The 22,157-nt window shown below is 36.6% G+C and overlaps 1 protein-coding gene across 1 annotated transcript in view; it reads right to left on the minus strand.

The window, feature by feature from the left end:
* LOC129227875 (kielin/chordin-like protein) overlaps positions 1–2,231 on the minus strand; it is a 118,156-nt gene extending 115,925 nt beyond the window's left edge. Inside the window, exon 1 of the mRNA XM_054862498.1 lies at positions 2,005–2,231. Coding sequence (XP_054718473.1) covers positions 2,005–2,059 — 55 coding nt within the window. The 5' untranslated portion in view covers positions 2,060–2,231. The remainder of the gene's footprint in view (positions 1–2,004) is intronic.
* Positions 2,232–22,157: the final 19,926 nt, after the last annotated feature.

A 22,157-nucleotide genomic window follows, 5' to 3' on the forward strand; every position in this document is an offset into this window, starting at 1 on the left:
TGTTATTGATTTAGGTTGTTGAATCCGGTGACTGTCCCTGTCCCTTCTACTAAAGAGACTCGCAAATTGAACATTTTGTAATCAAGTTGTACAAACAGTTAGAGTTTTCTAAATTGTTTTCGATATTAAATGATTTTCCCATCAATTATGACATGACGCATTTAATATGTTCCAAATGTTTGCCCTTTAATAAAATTAAGGGAACTGATTTATGTCTTCTATTACAATGAGAAAAAAGTTCAGCAATTGAACTTTGTTCAATACAAACTACAAAATAGACTAAGTAACTTCTAAGAACTTTGTTTTTAGATGAAATATGTTAGAATGCACCACGTCATTGTCACAACTAATATAAATATTTCCTATGGTGATCGGAAGGTCATTTTCAAACGAAATGAAACGTTACAGTCTACATTTAGTTTATGTGTTATTTATGTAATTCATTTAGGGTTTTGAACTGTGATAAGGTGTACATATTTTAAACGAACTTCATCCCCGCAGATTCCGCAACACGGGGGTTGGGGACGGCCGAGAAAACAAAAATAATAAATTAACATTTAATTTGTTCATCACAGAGTAAAATCTAAAATGTTTCGTAAGTTTGAGTGTTTTTTCTGATAAACAAAATACTATTTAGAGACGACGCGTCATTTAATCTAGATTGTTTTTGCGCCGACATCAAAACTTACGTTTAAAAGTAGTCTGAATGATGATCAAAGAATAAAATTATTTTTCATTTATAGAAATTTTGAATTTTCTAAATTTTGAATTGAAGAAATTATTATTGCCAATATATATATATATATATATATATATATATATATATATATATATATATATATATATAGCCATATATATATATATTGGCAATAATAATTTCTTCAATTCTTATATATATATATATATATATATATATATATATATATATATATATATATATATATATATATATATATATATATATATATATATATATATATATCCAAACAAAAGTATTTCAAGTATTCAAGATCACTTCAAATTATAAATTTAAATTATACACAAGAAGGTTCTGCTTTATTTATTGATGATTATTATACAATTCCTTTAATTTTAACCGGAGATTTTAATGTTAATTTTGCTTCTGATCGAGCTAAAAATTTAGTATTGTTTCTACAATCCAAATTACAATAACAAATGATTAATAAGCCAGAAGAAGCCACTACAAGTCACGGAACGGTACTTAATGCAGTCTTTGTAAGATTTTTAGATAACATACAATGCAAAAATTTCTTTGCTTACTGTAGCTACCATAAGCCAATTGTTACTTTCATAGGATTAAATAATGATAATAATTTAATCCTATGAAAGTTATCACTTCTGCCGAGCGTCTCGTGACGCAACTTTTTTTTTCAATTATTCACTTCTGTTCTTTTTCAAATAACAACGAACTACAAAAGTACACGACTTTTTTTAAAAAATAAGCAAACAAAATACTCACGCAGTTGGCTAAATTTTTTAGTTGCCAAGTTTTATGGAGAAAAATAAATGTAATGGACACGTTCGACTTCAATAGCGAATTCTACAATCCTTTTTTGTAGTTACTTATTTATTTGTGTGTGTGTGTGTGTGTGTTTGGGGAAAAAAATGGAATTGACATTTCTGTAATTTGCGTAATAAGTGAACTTAAAGCCATGTCAGTCTAGTCGGAAACTAGAAACTGGGCTCGTAATCAGAAAACATAACTTTTATGGGGGTGGGGGATCGGCGAGAAAATTGACAAAGGACCCTAAGGACTTGATACACAAAACTGAAATCAACAATATTAAGATAACTACCTTCAAAACAAATAAATAAATAAATACGGAGAACAGAAGCATTTTCAAATAATGTTTTTACAATGTTACAAAATGTAAACAAAATACCGATACATTGAAACCAACCTCTCAATATATTGTGTATAGCATAACTCTTAGCATTTTAGATCAAAAATATTTTCACCAAAACTTTCAAAAATGTACTTACAGCAACATGAGACTATGAATATGACAAACAAAGCCCGCGAAACGAGATTCTCCATGGATGATTTCAAAAGGAAGGAACAACTTAAAAAAACTAACTTTCTCTACGCAAATGTCAAATTAAGACGAGACAAACAATCCCATGCTTTTGCGCAGAGCAGAAATATTTCACGTTCGACTCGACTGAGTCAAGTAGAACGAATGAGCTTCTCTGACGCAAACCAGCAACTATCAACACACGCCTAAATTGCAATTTCCTGTTCGTTTCCTACCACTGGACTGCAGAAGAGCGTCTGTTGGCGACTTTTCTGGGCGATTATTTCATCACCGATTATTTCAAGCCAGCCAAGGTCAAGAAATAATTGGTGTGGTCGCGTAATGAAGAAATGGCTAATTGGGTATCGAATGATGGAGGGATTAGATTTTGGGACTGATTGGAATATTCGATTTTTTTTAAATTCCTGCATTGTCAGAGAGGAATTTTATAGCGGGTTTTAAAGAAGTATTGTTGTATGCATTTTCATTTCATTTTTTAATAACTACGTGTGGGAAAAACCTCAGCAGATTGGCAGGTTTTATCTGCCACAAACCTTGACATTATGCCAGTGTAAAAAAATAGGCAATATTGAAAAGAGCAGTGTCGGTGCAAGGTCAGAATTGAGAGCAGGCGAGTAAGTTTTGCGGCCCCCCTGATTTCGGCTAAAGATGACAATTTAAGAAAGTGAAAGCGGCATCGCATTTTTCCATAATCGCCGTTCATATCAAATCAGCGGATCAATCAACTTGGTGCTTGGAGTCAACAAAATTAGCGGTCAATGCCATTCTTTTTTATTTTACAAAGCGTTCCTATGGTTATCCTATTGTATGGTTCCTATGGTATCGTTACAAAGTATTCCTATGGATAATATAAAAAAACCTAAAAATTTTATTTAAAAAAAAATTAATTTGAATTTTGTCATCTTGAATTCAAATTATGTTTTTCGCAATCACGAGTGTGTGTTTGTATGTGTGTGTAGGGGGGGGGTATGTGTATGTGTGTGTGTGTGTAAGCATATGTGTTTGTGTCTGTGTGTAGGTATGAATGTGTGGGCAGTTGTGTGTATTTGTGTGTATGTGTAGGTGTCTGTATGCATGCGTGTGTGTATGTGTTTGTGTATGTGTGTACGGGTATGTGTGTGTATGGTGGTGTTTGAGTATGTGTGTAAGGGTATGTGTGTGTATGTGTTTGTTTGTGCGTGTGTGTTGGTGCGTGTATGTATGCGCGTGTGTAGGATATGGACGCAACCTGGAGACGGTTTTCGCTAGAGGAGCAGCATCGTGAGGCCGGCCGACGCGACGGGTGGTGCTGGCAGAGGGTGGCGCCGCGCCGGTGGGAAAAATGATAGCACGCCAAAAACAGTCAAATGAAAGCAATAAGCAATCGTGATTGCTCAAAAAAAAAAAAAAAAAAAAATTTCCAAATAAATCACCCCTTTAAAAAGGCCCTTCAATAAGTCATTAGAGATTTCAACAAAACGCGAAAATCAAAACCGAATTAAAAAAAAAAATAATTTGAATTTTGACATCTTTGAATTCAAATTATGTTTTTCGCAATCACGAGTTTGTGTGTATGTAGGCATGTGTATTTGTGTGTGGGCGGTATGTGTGTTTGTGCGTAGGAGCAGGGGCGGCAAATAGGGGCGTCAAAAGGGGGCGGTCGCACCCCCAAATTTTTTGAGCAGAATTATAGGAAGTGGGTGAACTCAATTTATGTAAGTCGGAAATCAATGTTCATGAAAGGAAATCTCGCTGGTTCTCAGCAACTATTTGATGAAACTCGACACATTCTCAGACTAGAAAAAGTGTTTTTCGTTATTTGGATGATCACTTAGAAATTCATGAAGTATTTTAGGCTTTTTCACAACATAGACAACTGATAGAGAACAATGGTTAATTTTAACTAAAGAAGACATTGCCTCATATAGGCTAAATATTTCACACTTGTGTGCCCAGTGTAACGATGGTATCCCCAAGGCTCGTGAAAAGTGGTGTGGCTGCATGGTTTTCACGAAAAAATTCCTTGATATTTTACATTCACTTTTACACTCATTTTTAAGTGTATATTTATTTAATGAGTGTTCATCGCTTTCTTCTGCTCGAAACACGTTTCAGCTGCTCAATACGTTATAGTGCTTTCATAGAAACTTCTTAAAAATGCATCTGATTATTTAATAAAAAAAAGACATATCAACCAAATACCTTTTATGGGGCTCTATAATTATGCAATCGCGGAGTGACACAAGATAATCTTCAAGCGTTAAAACGATCAAAACATTTCTCTATAACTTCAAAGCAGTGATTTGACGACTGGAAGAATTATTGCAAAACGATTCTTTCAATGGTGAAAAAACTCATGCCCTTTAGGATGTGTGACTTCGTTTGAATTTTTATCCACTTTGTTCGCATCGGGAAAAGGTTATTGAAAAATGCTTTATACTCTATCAAAATCTATATCTTCAACCCGCTACTCGACTATTCAAACCACAGTTCAATTTACAATTGATCTATGCACTATACTACCACAGTTGAATCTACAATTGAAACTGAAAATAGATTTTTTACAGATGTATATTTCAATCAATCGTGAAGTTTTTCCAAAAAATTCTTCCTCCGAGTCAATTTTAAAGAGGCGCAAAAAAAAAAAAAAAAAAAAAGTGACAAAAATTCACTGGATGATGTGAAGTCAAACATTGGTTTTTGAATATTTTGTATGAAGTAATAGATTCAGTTTTGAATGAAATTAACACAAGATTTGATGATAATTATTTTTCTGTATGATTGGCTGGGATTATGGTTATTTGGATTGGATTTTGAAAACGAAAAATAAAATGTTTCAACTGTGAGTAAAATTTTTAGCATGAGGCAAGAAAAATTACAAGCAATATACCGACAGAATGGTTTTCACATCCAGAGACTGCAGTTTCACCCTTGTTATGGACTCATCAGTCTGGAATAGTGAACAACAGAGCTGGAGGCAGATGATATCTCATTGAAACTGAGAGCGCCGACCTGACTAGATTATTCAATCATGAAAAGTTAAAGCCCCTCACAGCTTTTGAAGTAGCCTGGGTGATTTTGAAGAGCAAGATATAAAAAGAGTTTTCATACATAACTTTAATACTTCAATTATTTTTTAACTATTACAAACAGCTCAGCTAGTAGAGAAAGTTTTTTTTTATGTCTCAGGAAGTTAGAAAATATTTTCGAAGCGCAAAAGGGGAAGAAAAAACCTTTTCCATTTAACTAAACTGGCAAAACATCACGACATTGGGCACTGATAAATTAGTAACATGATTCCCTGCTCTTCCGAATTCCAAAAATCAAGCATTGTAACTTTTCCAAAAGGTATAAAATCTTTAGTAGCAAGATGTTTTGTATGATAACTTTTTAGTCAATGAATCAAAATTTTAATTGTTTCTAAACACTAATTTTATTCATATTAAACCGATTTTATGACAACTTCTTGTTAGCTAATGTGTGTTTGGTTTCGCTTTGGGGTTATACATAGTTAAGAAACTCGACCCCCCAAATGAAATGGTGAAATGCCGTCCCTGCGTAGGGGGTATGTGTATCTGTGTGTAGGCATATGTGTTTGTGTCTGTGTGCAGGCATGAATGTGTGGGTAGTTGTGTGTATATGTGTGTGTGTATGGGTTTGAGTGTGAATGTGTTTGTGTATGTGTGTGCGTGTGTGTGTGTGTATTTGTGTATGTATGTGCGTGTGTGTAGAATATGGATGCAACCTGGAGACGGCTTTCGCAAGAGGATCAGCATCGTGAGGAGCCGGTCCACGGTGATGCTGCAGAGGGTGCTGGCGGGAAAATAAAATGATAAACACCAAAACAGTCAAATAAAAGCAATAAGCAATCGTAATTGCTCAAAAAAAAAAAAAAAAAACTAATTTGAATTTTGAATTAAAATTACGTTTTTCACAGTCACCAATTGCGATAGTTGGGTTTCTTGTTCCTATAAATGGCACGTAGGGGGGAAAGGAGCATGGCACAGACTACGCCATTAAAATTTTTAGGGGGGTTAAGGGATGTTTTTCTCATTTTGGTGGGGAGTTCTTCGCTACATTTAGGGGGTGCACCCTTGATCTTAAGGGGTGGGCACTCCTGCCTATCGCAATCATAATAACAGTGAAAAACATAATTTGAATTAAAAATGCAATTTCAAATCAATGCCAGGGGATTTATGTTTAAGGCTAGACGATTGGGGTGCCAGGGATAGACTGGTTCCCCCAAGAGGGAGCCAACCTTGACTACCAAGGGACGCACAGGTTTGAGGGCACAAAAGAAAAGAAACGAAGGCGCACAGTTTCGAGGGTGCAAAAAAAGATGGGAAGGGGGTGCAGAGGTTCGAGGACGTACAGTCGGGAGAACTGACAACCCTCGGGTCTATGGGCCGGCAGGCGAGTCCGCCCTTGAGGGATACCCATCTCCCCAAGAGCAATGGCTCGTTCCAATACTCCAAGAACAAGAACCCCCCAAATTGAGAAAAAAAATCTCCATCAGAAAAAATTCAGTGGCGCAGACTGGATGTTGTGTGCTAGATTGTGAGCTGTGTGTAGTAGGATGCTGTTTTTGCTAAAGGAATGCATGTGTGTGTGTTTCGTTTTCTTTAGGAATAATGTTTTTACTCGAATAAATACGAAAATAAGAAAAAGTGAATTTGTTTTTAACAAGTTATTCGCAATCAAAAATTACAGTCAGGTTTTAAAACATTTTTTTTAAACGTTCTTTTCCTTTTCGAATTACTGCGCTCTATAGCTGATTGACCCATATTTTATTTTGTTTACAATTCATTCTGTCTTTCTCAATTTTTTTATTCATATTAAATTTTATTGAAAAAAAAAAACATTCCTTAAAAAATTCTAATAATTGAAAGCTTATACAATAGGGTCTTCCACGGAAAAATTGACATTTTTTACCGCACGTGACAGCTCATATATTTCATAAAAAATAATAATTTAAAAGACTAATGAACAAAATTTTAATACTTAAGAAATCACAAACGTATGCGTGATTTCTTAACCAAAAATGTTTATTCATTGCCTTTCAAATCACTACTTTTATATGAGCTGTCACGTAAGTGAGAAAATGATAGCTTTTTTGTGTAATTGCCCAATACATGAAGAATTCATTAAAAAGTATATGATATTGGCACTATGGCCCTCAGATTAATTACGTTACCCACTCCCTTACATTATACACTAGTGGTACCCTCACGGCTTTGCCCGTAGTTGAAAATTAAAAGGTCATTCGGTTCGCCTGTATATTTACAAACAATGGATGACGAATTTCTCGCCAATTGGCTATGTTCATTCGCTCTCTCATTCCACGTCATGATAATTTCGTAATTTACTCGTCCATCAATGATAATTTTGCTCCGGAAAATGTTCTTAAAATTGAAATAGAAAAGAACAAAATCGGATTTTAGAAAAATCGCTTCGAGGTGCACACCCCCATGCTACAAACTAACTTTGTGCCAAATTTCATGAAAATCGGCCGAACGGTCTAGGCGCTATGCGCGTCACAGAGGTCCAGACATCCTACAGACATCCAGACAGAGAAACTTTGCGCTTTATTGTTAGTAAAGAATAGGCAGGCCCGACGAGAGGCCATGTCATTCTAGTCAGAAACTAGGGGCCAGGGACTTGGGGGAGGGGGGGGGGGGCTCGGCAACACTGACGGAAAAAAAAAGAAAGAAAGAAGGGGGGGGGGGGAGTCCGAATACGAAAAAACGTACTGATTAAGTAAAATTAATTCTTTGGTTATTGTTTTCATGCAGGCAGTTGTGATTTTTTTTGTCTCCCCCTCCCCTTTTTCTTGTTTTTTCCTTCTTCTTTTTCCCCCTTTTTTCTTCTTTCTCCCTTTTTCTCTTCTTTCTTTTTTTTGGGGGGGGGGGAGGCTGCCACATAACTGACAAGGGGCCCGCCTTGGCTCTCTGCGGCCCTGCGGAAGAGGAGGGGGAGTTCAACAGCTGACTTTTTTTTTGGGAAAATTGCCGTTTAACATCAGTGTGGACATTACATCATTGTGGACTTTCTCTGAAAAATTCGTTCGTGGAATCAAAACACTGAACCCACGCACAATACGGCAGGCTGTGGGCCTAAAGTGGAAAATGCGACTATTTTTTCAACTTGCTTTATTTTATTAATCCTTTCATAGTGACCTCAGTGAAGTGGAATTAGAGCTTTTAACCCGATACCATAAAAACAAAAGATAGAAATCATGTTTAAAGAAGTGGCAGATCGTATTTCTCTATCAGTGAAACAAGTTTAATTTAGTAGGCTCTTCTTTCGTGTTGAGGACACATCGGCAATTTTTATATTTTTTTTATATTCCATTTAGTATGAAAAGCATCAAAGAAGATGAGTATGATCCATTCATTCTTTTTATCTGTGAATAAAACTTTTTCGTTAATATCTTTAAATTACGTTTAGGAACAAAAACTCAAATAAATATTTTTCAATTTTGACCCAAAACATTCTGAGTTTCTGAAATATTTTGATTTAATAACGATCTTTTTTATCTTTTTATTAATAATAAAGCTGAAAGTCTCTCTGTCTGTCAGGATCTCTGTGACGCGCATAGCGCCTAGACCGTTCGGCCGATTTTCATGAAATTTAGCATAAAGTTAGTTTGTAGCTTGGGGGTGTGCACCTCAAAGCGATTTTTCGAAAATTCGATGTGGTTCTTTTTCTATTCCAATTTTAAGAACAGAAAAATCATAAGATGGACGAGTAAATTACGAAATTATCATAACGAGGAACCGTAACATGAGTACAAGCCAATTGGCGAGAACATTCACCATGCATTATTTGTAAATATACAGGCGAACCGAAAGACCTTTTAATTTTCTATTACGGGCAAAGCCGTGAGGGTACAACTACTACATCATAAATATACAAATATTTCCTGCTTCAGCCTTGAATAATTCTAAGCGATGCTCCAAAAACCTAATACTTTCCAATCACAATTTTATTTTTTTTAAAATGAAAATGCTGAAAAAAATCTAAAAATTTATGCTTACTCTTTGTTCGGAACTTATTAAGAGAAAAAGAGTGGAAACTTACTTTGACTATCCTACAATCTTTACTAATAATAAAGCTGCTGAAAGTCTCTCTGTCTGGATCTCTCTCAATCCGGATCTCTGTCTGTCAAGATCTCTGTGACGCGCATAGCGCCTAGATTCGCGTTCGACCGATTTTCATTAAATTTGGCACAGAATTAGTTTGTAGCATGGGGGTGTGCATCTCGAAGCGATTTTTCGAAAATTTGATTTTGTTCTTTTTCTATTTCAATTTTAAGAGCATTTTCCCGAGCAAAATTATCATAAGACGGACGAGTAAATTACCAAGTTATCATAACGTGGAACCGTAACATGGGCAAGCCAATTGGCGAGAAATTCATCATACATTATTTGTAAATATAGAGGCGAACCAAAAGAACTTTTAATTTTTTTACTACTGGCAAAGTCGTGTGGGTGCCACTAGTAATATACATTACAAAATCCCATCAAGAACGACTTTTGTCCACTTAGGCCGTAAGAGCGCCGTACTGTGCGACGGCCACATTAGACTCTTTCCTTCCAATTTAAAGTTCTATGTTATTTTTTATGTGTAACTAGTGGTACCCGCACGGCTCTGCCCGTAACAGAAAAATTAAAAGGTCTTTTGGTTCGCCTATATATTTACAAATTAATGTATGGTGAATCTTCTCGCCAATTGGCTTGTACCCATGTTACGGTTCCACGTTATGATAATTTCGTATTTCGCCAATTGGCTTGTGCCCAGGTTACGGTTCCACGTTATGATAATTTCGTAATTTACTCGTTCATCTTATGATATTTTTGTTCTTAAAATTGAAATAGAAAAAGAACAAAATCGAATTTTCGAAAAATCGCCTCGAGGTGCACACCTTCATGCTACAAACTAATCTTGTGCCAAATTTTATGAAAATCGGCCGAACGGTCTAGGCGCTATGCGCGTCACAAAGATCCAGACATCCTCCGGACAGAGAGATTTTCAGCTTTATTATTAGTAAAGATTAAGATAAAGATAACACGAGAAAAATTTAAAACACACATACAGTGAAACCTGTGTAAGTTGACCACTTGTGGTGCACTACTTAAGTGGTCAACTTACAAGGGTGGTCAACTTCACAGGTTTTACTGTACTTATTGTGTCTATTATTCTTTTTTTCAACAGATGAATTGATCAAAATTGTCATTTTTCTATCGACTGTTAATTTTGAGCTTAGAAAAGTGGAGAGTCACGACCACTTTGCTTTTGGAAGTGAGGGGGCAATCCCCCCCTCTCCCTTCGCTCTTCCGAATGAGCCACCTATGATAGGTATTTATTAGAAATATTACGAATTAAGTGCTCCAAATTTTAAGTAGTTTATAGAGCAATGCATTAATATTCGAACATCCAAGAATTTGTAGCGCTGCGGCTTTTTGGCGAAGATTTATTGGACGGGTGAAAAGAAGAAATGGCCACTTTTTAAATTGTTCACTTGGATGCAAAATTTTTCTAAACCTTTTTAAGTTCAAGTGGAAACAAGAAAATTACGTACTTCTATTTTATAGACATAGGGGAAAAAAAGAATATTTTGAATTTTGACATCTTGAATTCAAATTATGTTTTTCGCAATCACGAGTTTGTGTCTGTGTGGAGGGGGTATGTTTGTTTGTGTGTTGGGGTATGTGTATGTGTGTAGGCATGTGTTTTTGTGTGTGGGTAGTTGTGTGTATGTGTGTTTGTGTGTGTGGGGGGGGGTAAGTGTATATGTGGTTAGTTGTGTGTATGTGTGTTTGTGTGTGTGGGGGGGGGGTAAGTGTATATGTGGTTAGTTGTGTGTATGTGTTTGTGTGTGTATGTGTAGGTGTCTGTATGTATGCGTGTGTATATGTGTTTTTGTGTGTAGGAGTGTGTGTAGATGTATGTGTAAGTGTAGGCAAGTAAGTGGGGGGGGGGACGTAACCTGGAGACTGTTTTCGCTAGAGGAGCAGCATCGTGAGGCGGCCGGCCAACGGTGGTGCTGCAAAGGGAGGCGGGGGGAAAATAAAATCATAGGAATTCAAAACTGTCAAGTGAGAACAATAAACAATCGTGATTGCTCAAAAAAAAAAAAAAAAAAAAAAAAACCCTCGAAACACTCTTTTAACTATTCGGCTATTATAGGAGCTAGGAAAGTACGAAAGGTCATATCCGACATGGATTAAAGTCTTCTTTAAATCCACATAAATTAAATTTCGATAAGAGACAATATATAAAGTAAAATGAACCTAAACCCTGAATATATTTTCTGTTTTACTACATACAGGGTCGCAGAGAGCCGATGCGGGCCCCTTGTCAGTTATGTCGCCGGGCTCCTGCCACCCCTCAAAGAAGAAAAAAAAGAAAAGGAAAGGAAGAAATTTAGATAATAGGGGGGAAAGAAAGGAAAAGGGAGAGAAGAAGAAAAAAAGAGGAGGGGGCGAGAAGGGGAAAAAAGGGGAAGGGGGAGAGAAAAAAAAAAGTCAAAACTGCTCACTAGAAAGCAATTAGTGAAGTACCGTTTATACGTTTTTAACGGAACTGTATGAAAATAACGTATTAATGAAAAAACGTATAATAGGTATACGTTAATCTGTATTAGACTCTGCAGAGACCAATTTAAAAAACGTATAATTGATAGAAACGTATAAGCGGTGTTTCACTGTTACTCTATTTTAAGAAGTGCCACAACAGTAAATACTAAAAGAGTAAACTTTACTTAATCTTTACGTTCTCTCTTACTCGGAGTCCCATCCCCCCTGCTTTCTTCCTTTCTTTTTTTCTTTTCTTTTTCTTTTTTTTTTGCATCAGTGTCACCGGGCCCCTAGTTTCCGACTAGGCTGATATGGCCTCTCGTCGGGGTCTGTTGCCCCCCCCCCCCCGTTTTGGTGCACCAGCCGCCTATACATAACAGCTAGGATGCGTGAAAGGGAAAGACATAGAAGAAAAACCTTAACTACATACAAGAGACTGTTTCAAAATTTTACTCTTAGTAGCATATTAATCGTATGTTTTCACTATGAACAAAGTATTCTATTTTTAGAAAGAGTCTCACTACTTTTCCTCAAGACAAGGTAAATGTGTGTAGATAAGTCCCTTAAATACATACATTGTCACAAGTTAGGGTTCCTACTTCTTAACTTTAGTGTTTTGATTTTTCTTTTATAATGGCAGCAATATAGTTTATAGCTCGGGACACCAACTATCATTTTAAAGAAGTTTATTTTACAACTCAAAGAAGAAAAAAAGACATTAGATAGAAATAATATCTGGTAAACGTTCAAAGATTTCAGAATGCATACTAGCCCATGAAAATGTTGATTGTCTCTCCAGCATTATGAATTCTTTTGAATGTTTTACTGCTCTCCTCTATAACTGGAAGCCATAAAAGTACTTGGTATGCCTAAATAAATCCTCATGCAGCTCATTTCATACATCTTTTCACTTTATAATTTTCATTCTTTCGTAATACGTGAAATTCAATGCAAATAAATTAGTCTCTTATATACTTTGAGATCATTTTCATTAGTAGAACTAACATATGTAATATTTTGGCAAAGAGTCTTTTGCTCATCAATTAGATTCCGATTTTTTTTTTTTAACAATGACACCTTTTCTGTCCTGCAATGGTATGGCACATTTATTGTCATCAGAATAGTCACCATTTAAAAAAAAAATGTATCTATACTTCTTTTTCAATACAATTATACATTTCATATCCTATAGACACTTTTTATGCCTTAGTACCTTAACTTGGAATAATATCCGAAGTTTGTAGCGTAATTGCAATTTCTCAAATTTATGCATAAATTAGTTAAACTGAATTAGTTAAGTAGAAATGAATTCGCCCAAATAAGGCACGGGTACATAGCCGAGAAACAAATTCAAAGTAATGTTGCTCAGTTAGCGTAGGTAACCATAGTTCTTTCCATGCTCAAAAATCGCATAGTGTTCAAATTTCCAAAACACTTACAAACTCTCCACAAAATCACCCATAAAGCTGATACAGTGAAACCTGTGTAAGTTGACCACTTGCGGTGCAGTACTTTGGTGGTCAACTTAGACAGATGGTCAACTTATAGAGGGTAGTAATGAAAACTTTTTTTGTCTGTCATTTCTTGACCCATTCATTCATTTTTTAACTAGCTGGTAATACTTTAAACTCACTTTCATTGTTTAATGTTACCTTAAAAGAATAAATAAAATGTTGTTTAAAGATTTTTAGAGATTATTTACCAGAATGACGCGTAAAGTGTCATACAAATTTAAAATTTCAGTGAATCAATCAAAAAAAAAAAAGGAAAAGAAAAAGAAAGAAAAAGAATGCCTCATTGCTTATGAAAAACTAACTTGATACTAACAATGCCTAAAAATTCATAACAAGTCAAAAGTGACTCAAATTCTTGATTTGATTTTTTCTTGTACATTTGTAACCATGGTAATCTACTTTTCAACAAAATAGCTCCTTATTGAATTTTGGCGCATTTTCTGGGACTTAACATTAGCCCAATATTTTTCGATGGAAACATAATTTAATACATTCAGTAAGTTACAGCCCTATAGCCAGGGCTAAGGCAGAAATACATGAAATCCACCACCAGTTCAGTCAATTCCAACACATTTGTTGAAATTGACTGAACTAGCGGTGTATTTCATGTGTAAGTTAATATAGTTCATAGGTTTTTCTAAAATGTCTGGTTACTTATTTACTGATGAAACTTTTAGTACAATCATATACTTTTGCCTTGTGGTCAACGTACAAAGGGTTTTTTACAATACTTCAAACCAAAGCTGGTGTATATTGGTGGTCAAGATAGACAGGTGGTGAAGTTCAGGGCCTGATTAACGCATGGTCCGGCGGGTCCACGGACCTGGGCACCACAAGTTTAGGGGCACCAAAATGACCTAGCCTAAATTCCTTTACTTACTTCCTTTAAAAAAAAAAAAAAAAGCTTATTTTACTTTTTCTCAACTTAAAGGGAGAAGGGGCTCAAAATTTTTTAAAAATCAACTCAAAAACTCATAAAGTTAAAAAAAATTCGCGTAAAGAAGTCGTTGTTCCTTAGCTCTGGAATTTCAAAAAAATTACTCGGATGACAAAGATGAACATTTTCCAGAAGAATTAACACATTTTCAAATTTTTGCAAACGTAACTCTTCTCCTGGAGAATGTTTTAAAAGGATAAGATCACTAAACATTACACATACATTTCCGAATGTGGATTCACTCCTGCAGCTTCTTCTTACCTTGCCTATCAGCAGCTGTTCCAGTGAACGTTCCTTTTCAATTTTGAAAAGAATCAAAAATCATTTGAGAAGCTGCATTTCTCAGGATCTCAGGATAATTTACAGGTGTTTCCCTTATAGACCATTGAAAATTCTGTGACATCAAACATAGATTTCGATTATTTGATCGACACATTTGCCTCTGTTAAAGCCAGAAAGATGCCTTTTTAAAGTTTGCTGTCAGGATTAGTAAGATTTTTTTTTTCTTTCTTTCTTTCTTTTCATTTTTTTTTTTTTTTTGCAGTTTTAAATTGTTTTTTAACTCTTTTTCGCCTTAAGAGGCAATTTTAACTGTGATTAGTTTGGTGACCATCAAGTGATTGGAATTCAAATCCCAGGTTTCCTTTTTTAAATGTGGTAATGTTCCTTTAAAATGTAGTTTCTAGTATGAAACATTGAATTTAAAATTGTGCGGATCTTCTCATGGGGGGGGGGGGGGCACCAAATTCTACTCAGGACATGGGCACCAGTTTGACTTGATCGGACCCTGGTGAAGTTACAGAAGTTTTCTTCATTATATAAGATAGGACTAATTCCGTTCCCGACAAAAGCGGTCAACTTAGACAGGTGGTCAACTTAAAAAGGTGGTCAACTACACAGGATTTACTGTATACATCAAATCTTAACTCACATAGCCTTAAAAGATAACTATTCACTTATTCTGTAACTCCACTTATTTCTCACTGGTGGAATACTGACAGGCCCTCAAAACTTATTCGGAAAAATGTCCCACATTAGCGTGGTGTGCCAAGTATGGGCACTTGACTGCACCTAAAAAAAAAATGAGTTACTCAAATTATATTAGAATTTTTTAAAAGAAAGTTTAAATTCAAAAACTTTTAAGCATATTTCTTACTCCACACAGCTTTTTAAAAACAAATTTAAATTGTGATTGCTGTTTTCACCTGTAAAAGATACCTTACATTTGCAAACGAATGTATACATTATTGAGGAATGCAATAAATGGCATAAATAAAAATTGGTTGAAATGGCTTGGAATTGATCTTTGATAAGTAAATTTAAAGAGGTTCACAAGTCTTTGGACTTTTTTTTACGTACCAACACATAAAACTTTTTATGGAAGCAGCTTATGTTTGGCTGCTTAATTTATTTGTTGTTCAAAGAATAAAAATTTTTAAAAACATCCATCATCCAGCCCCTGGCATTCATTAGAATTTCGACGTCTTGAACCCAAATTATGTTTTTCGAAATCACGAATTGTGGTGGGACCCTACTCGTTGAGTTTCTTGTTTTTATGAATGGAATGGAAATAGAGAAGGAATGCGCAAATTGCTATTATGACGGGTGACTTTCTTTAGGTAATACGAGGCATATCAATAAAAAAAAAAAAAGAAAAGAAATGGTAACTAGGATGCGGTAACAAAAATATGGTTATTATTGCCAATCTGCATTCATGCACTTATCATAAAGATTATATTTACCGCGTATAACGTTTTTTATTTTCAGTGCATCAGCGTCAATGGTTATAAATGCTGTTTTGAAAGTTATGATAACAATTACTAAAGAAGATTCCTCTAAAGTCTTCGATCATAGCTAAATCAGAAGAAAAAGAAGACCCCATTGACTTGAAAGGAAAATAATAACACTCTTCATCAGAATGTGCTGTGCTTAGACGATCAAAGAAACAATCGATTCAAATTAAGGAATGAAAGAAGAAAGCTATTTTTAAAAAGAACTTTAATTTTTCGAGCGTTTTCGCTCCACCCTATTCTACATACAATGCGGTAATTACCGAAAATTACCTTTTATTTTAATTATATTCTTCTGACACTGAGACACAGAACCTATCCATTTTAATTATGTTCTTCTGACACTGAGTTGAGATAGTAATAATACTTATAAGTTTATTATTTTGAATTTTCAGACCTAAACTAATCGTTTATTCATTAGGGTGAAGCTAAAACGCTTGAAAAATATAAGTTTGCCTCACGGAAAAGCTGCCAGCTATAATCATCTGTTTGAAACTGGAGGCTGCTAGGACGTTATTCTTGGCTGCCAATACATCTTAGGAATTTCTACAAAAAAATTTAGCATTCATGAAGTTTTAATGAGGCTCTTCGCATGCCTTTACGAGAAAAAATCCAAAATTCCCATCGTTTAAGTGCTACACTACCCTGCCTTTGAGAAGTGCAAATGAGGGGCTCGGGGCAAGAATGTGATATGCCTCATGATGTGAATTTTTCAGAAGGCCAACTTCCAACTTATGAAAAATATTTATAGAATTTTTCAAAGGTGTTATGCATTCTTTATTCTGCAATACTAAAACCAGATAGTTTTTTTTTTCCAAATGATATAATCCATTGTCAAGTTAGTTTCAATATTAGTTACGCGGAACAAAACTTTTGATCGAAAAGCCACTCTTTGTGGCTTGTCAACAAGGACTGGTTTACGGCAGGGCATTCGGGGCCCGGGGCACCAAAGGAAAAGGGGCACCAAATTTCTGTCATCATTTTTTTTTTCTTTAGGGACCAGTGTTTGGGGTCTCTAACTAAAGGGGACAAAACATTTTTGTCATTTGGCAATTTTTTTTATTAAATGAAAGCATATAAGCCAATTGTTGTGGAGAACGATCATTTTCGCTATTGAAGAGAATTAAGTGTCCTTTGCGTACTCTCATTTCTGATGGTAAATTATTTTTATTAGCTGTATTATCAATAGAAGGAATTTTGACCTAAAACTTGATTATGAGGATATTATAGATGAATTTACTACAAGAAAACAAAGGAGAAAATATATAAACAATCATTGACGCGCAGAAAGCACATTATGATTTACCTTTACCATTTGTATCATAGATTTTCCATCTGCTAAAAAAATTTCTAACATGAAAACCTTAAATTTATTTTAGATTTATATTAAATGATTTCTTTGCAAAGCATCTTAATTATTAACTTTTTTCGTATGAAATCGATATTTTAAAGTTTTCTTTCTATAAAAATAATATCCAACACTTACATTCATATCTTTTGTGTGTAGGGGGCAACATATTTGTCAGTGCCCGGGGCACTCAGGTGTGTAAATCGGTCCCTGTTTGTCACATTTCTGCCCCGAGTCCTTCTCAGTTCTGGAAGTTATCCTTCATCTTTATAATCCCTCTCGAGTGTCGTTGATAGCCACTAGTTTAACACAGTTAATTTTCAGTTGTTTTGCTCGACTACTTGTGAATGACATGGATATCCTGAAAACGCAAGAATCCCCCCGAAACCTCCAAAAAATCAGGTTCAGTTCATTTTCCTAAATAAATGCCACAAACTGGTGTTCCACCAGTTTGTGGCATTATGTATAACTGAATTCCAGTATACATAATGCCACAAACAGTTAGGCATACAGTCCATATGTATAACTGAATTCCAGTCAGTTAGGGAGTTGTCATTTACTTAGGCTAGGGGGGGGGGGATACATTCGGAGGGGTCATAAAAAACCAGGCATGTTTTAGAGGGGGTCACGAGAAAAATGTGTTGTAGAAAGAGGGACCCTTAGAAAACTTTATCCAATTGAGTGAAGGGGGAAAAAATGAAGCCACTATAAATGTCATACTGAATGTTTTCTAAAATGAACTAGCAAAAATTTAAACATAGAGCCAAATTCAGCCTTCTCGAACTTTTTAAGCGGCCTTGCCAACCATTTACAATTTGCGCTGAAACTTTTAATCATCGCAATACTAATTTTGCACATCAGCTGCATTTTCCCGAAACGTTTCTGAATCGTTTTTACAAGGAAGAAATATGACAAAAGATAGAATAAACCTGCATTAAAAATGCAACGATATTTTTAAGCGATAACTTCAAAAAATCCCCTTCCCCTCTGTCGCCAACAATATTGAAGATTGTCTTAATTTTGACTTCAATCTCGTAAATGTTCCGAGTGAGAGCCCCGAAAACTCCTCATCTAACATGATCGTAGGTCGGCTAAAATAATATTTTTATAGCTTCAATTTCGAAAAGTTTCCAGAGAGAGCATTGAATCTCTCCTGCCTCTAACATCAGTTGAAATCGTCTACAAATGCGTTTTTTGAATACAATTTCGAAAATTACTAGGGGGAGAAAATTACCAAAGGAGGGGAGTCAAGCAGAACCTCTCTTTCCCCAAGACCTAACATTATCAAAGATCGTTGTAATTGGCACTTAAGAGTTCAGTCCTTTAACTGAACTCTGTTTTCATTACTAAGAAAAAAAAATATTCACTTGCAAATGTTGTTGAATCAAAGAATGCACATCTGTGCATCTATTTAGTTCAAAAAGCAAGAATATTTGAATAGATATTTTTATAAAAATAGGTGTATGGAAAGTTATTTAATCATCAGTAATTGGCACTTCATACCCCAGTGTATGACACCTTGTGATCCAGTGATTGGCACATATTTACAGAACTGGAAAATTACTTTACTTTTACTTTTAGATTACATAAAGGCCGTAGTCAAATTTCTATATTAAATATGCCCTTGCGGCTTTTTCGTCTCGCACTTGGGAGATCATTGTAGTGTCGAATAAAAACTAGTATGTTGTGGCTATCACGAAACTTTCTTCTATATTTTTCCTTTTTCTGATCCCTCCCCATGCTTGACGAGGAAGCAATATTCCTAACAAAAACAAAATTACACATGCAAAAACTTGACGACCATCCCAATGTCTGAATTATTGTAAAAACAAAACAAAGAGCGAAAATTGAAAGTTACTTTAAAAGCCTTACTTGAATTAATTACAAATATTTTATTTATTAACAAACATAAGATGGCAACAGTTAAAAATTTTAAATCATTGAGATAATATTTCCTATCATTTCCATACAATTAAAATCACGAGAAATACGCAGACGACAATCTATTACGATTTATCTTTCTTATTGTTGCATTAATAAAAATATTTTTATTCGCAAAAAAAAAAAAAAAAAACCCTAAAAAAAATACCCTAACCTAAGCAATAACCTAAAAGGAGTGCTGGTAGCATCTACGCTTGTGGACCTTTCTAAGGATGTAATTCCTGTGAGAGTCGCCAACGTGAGTGAAAGGCCAAGGAATATCCGAAAGGGTGAAGTGTTGGCAACTTGTACTCCAGTAAACTGCATCATTAGAAGAATCAATTCCCCGAGACTGTGTCTTCCGAGTCCTTGACATCGAAGTTAATTGGGAGTGCGGCATTATCGAAAGATCAAAGAACTGCTGCGGAACAATTGGTGGATGACTTCAAGCATCTGTTTTCATCAGCATCGGAGGATGTTGGCCGTACGAATTCAACGCAGCATAGGATTTACTGGAGAACACCCCCCTATTAAACAGCATCCAAGACGACTACCATTCGCCAAGAAGGAAGTTGAGACCCTCCTGAAAGAGATGAAGGAGAATGATGTCATCGAACCTTCATCCAGTCCTTGGGCTTCTCCCATCGTCTTAGTCCGAAAGAAAGATGGCTCCACCAGATTTTGTGTCGATTACCGACGGCTGAATGAAATCACCAAGAAAGACAGTTACCCTCTTCCACGGATAGACGACACCTTGGACACTCTTTCCGGACACAAGTGGTTTTCGACCCTGGACTTGAGGAGCGGCTACTGGCAGGTTGAGATACACCCTGAGGACCGAGAAAAGACAGCGTTTACAACTGGACAAGGCTTATGGCAGTTTAAAGTGATGCCCTTCGGCCTCTGCAATGCACCAGCTACGTTCGAGCGTCTTATGGAGACAGTGTTAAGAGGACTTTCTTACGAATCCTGTCTGGTCTACTTAGACGATATCATCATCGTGGGACGCAGCTTCGAAGAACTTCTGGCAAATCTTAGGAAGGTGCTGCAAAAGCTTAAGGAAGCCAGTCTGAAGTTAAGCCCGTCCAAATGTAATTTGTTCCGCCGGGAAGTGAACTACCTTGGTCACATCATCTCTTCTGAAGGTGTACAAACCGATCCAGAAAAGGTATCGGCAGTCAAGCGTTGGAGTCGTCCCGAAAACATCCATCAGCTGCGAAGTTTCCTGGGGCTCTGCACGTACTACAGGAAGTTTGTAAAGGGTTTTTCCAACATTGTACGACCTTTGCATAAGCTGACGGAGAGCAAGCAAAAGTTTGAATGGTCCAAAGAATGCGAAGATGCATTTCTACGACTGAAGGAGGCTTTAACATCAACGCCTATCCTCGCCTATCCTCAGCCTGAAAAATCCTTCATCCTGGACACTGATGCGAGCCACGAGGGCATCGGAGTTGTTTTATCCCAAGAAATTGACGGCAATGAACATGTCATCGCTTACTGGAGCAAATGCTTATCAAAGTCGGAGCGAAATTACTGTGTCACCAGAAAGGAGTTACTGGCCATAGTGAAAGCTGTAGAACACTTCCATCATTACCTCTACAGCCGAAAATTTCTGCTTCGGACAGATCATGCCTCATTAATTTGGCTTTTGAACTTCAAAAATCCGGAAGGCCAGATAACCAGGTGGATACAGCGGCTCCAGGAATATGACATGGAGATCAAGCACCGAAAAGGGTTGTCTCACGGTAATGCAGACGCTTTATCAAGGAGACCCTGTCCTGAGAACTGCAATTATTGTTCCCGAATCGAGAAACAGTATGGAACGACTAGCCCTACTGCCTATCAGGTGACAGTGACTCCAACATCATCAGAACCTGATCCATGGAGTGATGACCAAGTTCGAAAAGATCAACTTGAAGACCCCGACATAAAACCAATTTTGGAGTTCATGGGAAGTGACAGTCGACGCCCTAGCTGGCAGGACGTTTCCATCTTCAGTCCAGCAACAAAAAGATACTGGGCTTTATGGAACTCACTCCATTTACGGAACGGCGTACTGTACCGGAAATGGGAATCTGATGACAGCAAAACATCTAGGTGGCAGTTACTACTTCCCCGATCAAGGATTTCAGATGTTCTGAAAGAAATACATAGTAGTGCGACTGGAGGACATTTTGGTGTCTTGAAAACCCTCAATAAAGTTCGGGAGCGCTTCTTCTGGAGCAAGGCGAAGGATGACGTGGAGAAGTGGTGCCATTCTTGCGACGCCTGTGCTGCTCGTAAAGGACCGAAGAAGAGAAGCAGAGGGAAGCTACATCTGTACAACGTTGGAGCTCCTTTCGAACGAATTGGGATCGACATCCTGGGTCCTCTACCAAGAATTGCTGATGGGAACAAATACATTCTTGTTTCCATCGACTACTTCACCAAATGGCCGGAAGCATATCCCATTCCAGATCAAGAGGCTACCACCGTAGCAGAGACTCTAGTCCAACATTGGATCTCGAGATACGGAACACCTTTGCAGATTCATTCCGATCAAGGGAGGAATTTCATCTCTGCTGTGTTTAAGGGCCTATGTCAAATTCCCGGAATTGAGAAAACTAGGACAACACCACTACACCCATAATCGGACGGCATGGTGGAGAGATTTAACCGCACAATCCTGAACAATCCCTCGCTTATGGTCTCCAGAAATCAACAGGATTTGGACAAGAAGCTACCTTTGTTCCGGTATACGCCCAAAATGTCGCGGCCAAAATGTCGCGGGCCAAAATGTCGCGGCCAAAATGTCGCCGTCCCAAAATGTCGCCGGTCCAAAATGTCGCCGTCCCAAAATGTCGCCAGTCCAAAATGTCGCCGGTCCAAAATGTCGCCGGTCCAAAATGTCGCCGTCCCAAAATGTCGCCGTCCCAAAATGTCGCCGTCCCAAAATGTCGCCGGTCCAAAATGTCGCCGGCCCAAAATGTCGCCAGTCCACAATGTCGCCGGCCCAAAATGTCGCCAGTCCAAAATATCGCCAGTCCAAAATGTC

Source organism: Uloborus diversus, chromosome 1 (genome assembly GCF_026930045.1).
Source record: "Uloborus diversus isolate 005 chromosome 1, Udiv.v.3.1, whole genome shotgun sequence".
NCBI lineage: Eukaryota > Metazoa > Arthropoda > Arachnida > Araneae > Uloboridae > Uloborus > Uloborus diversus.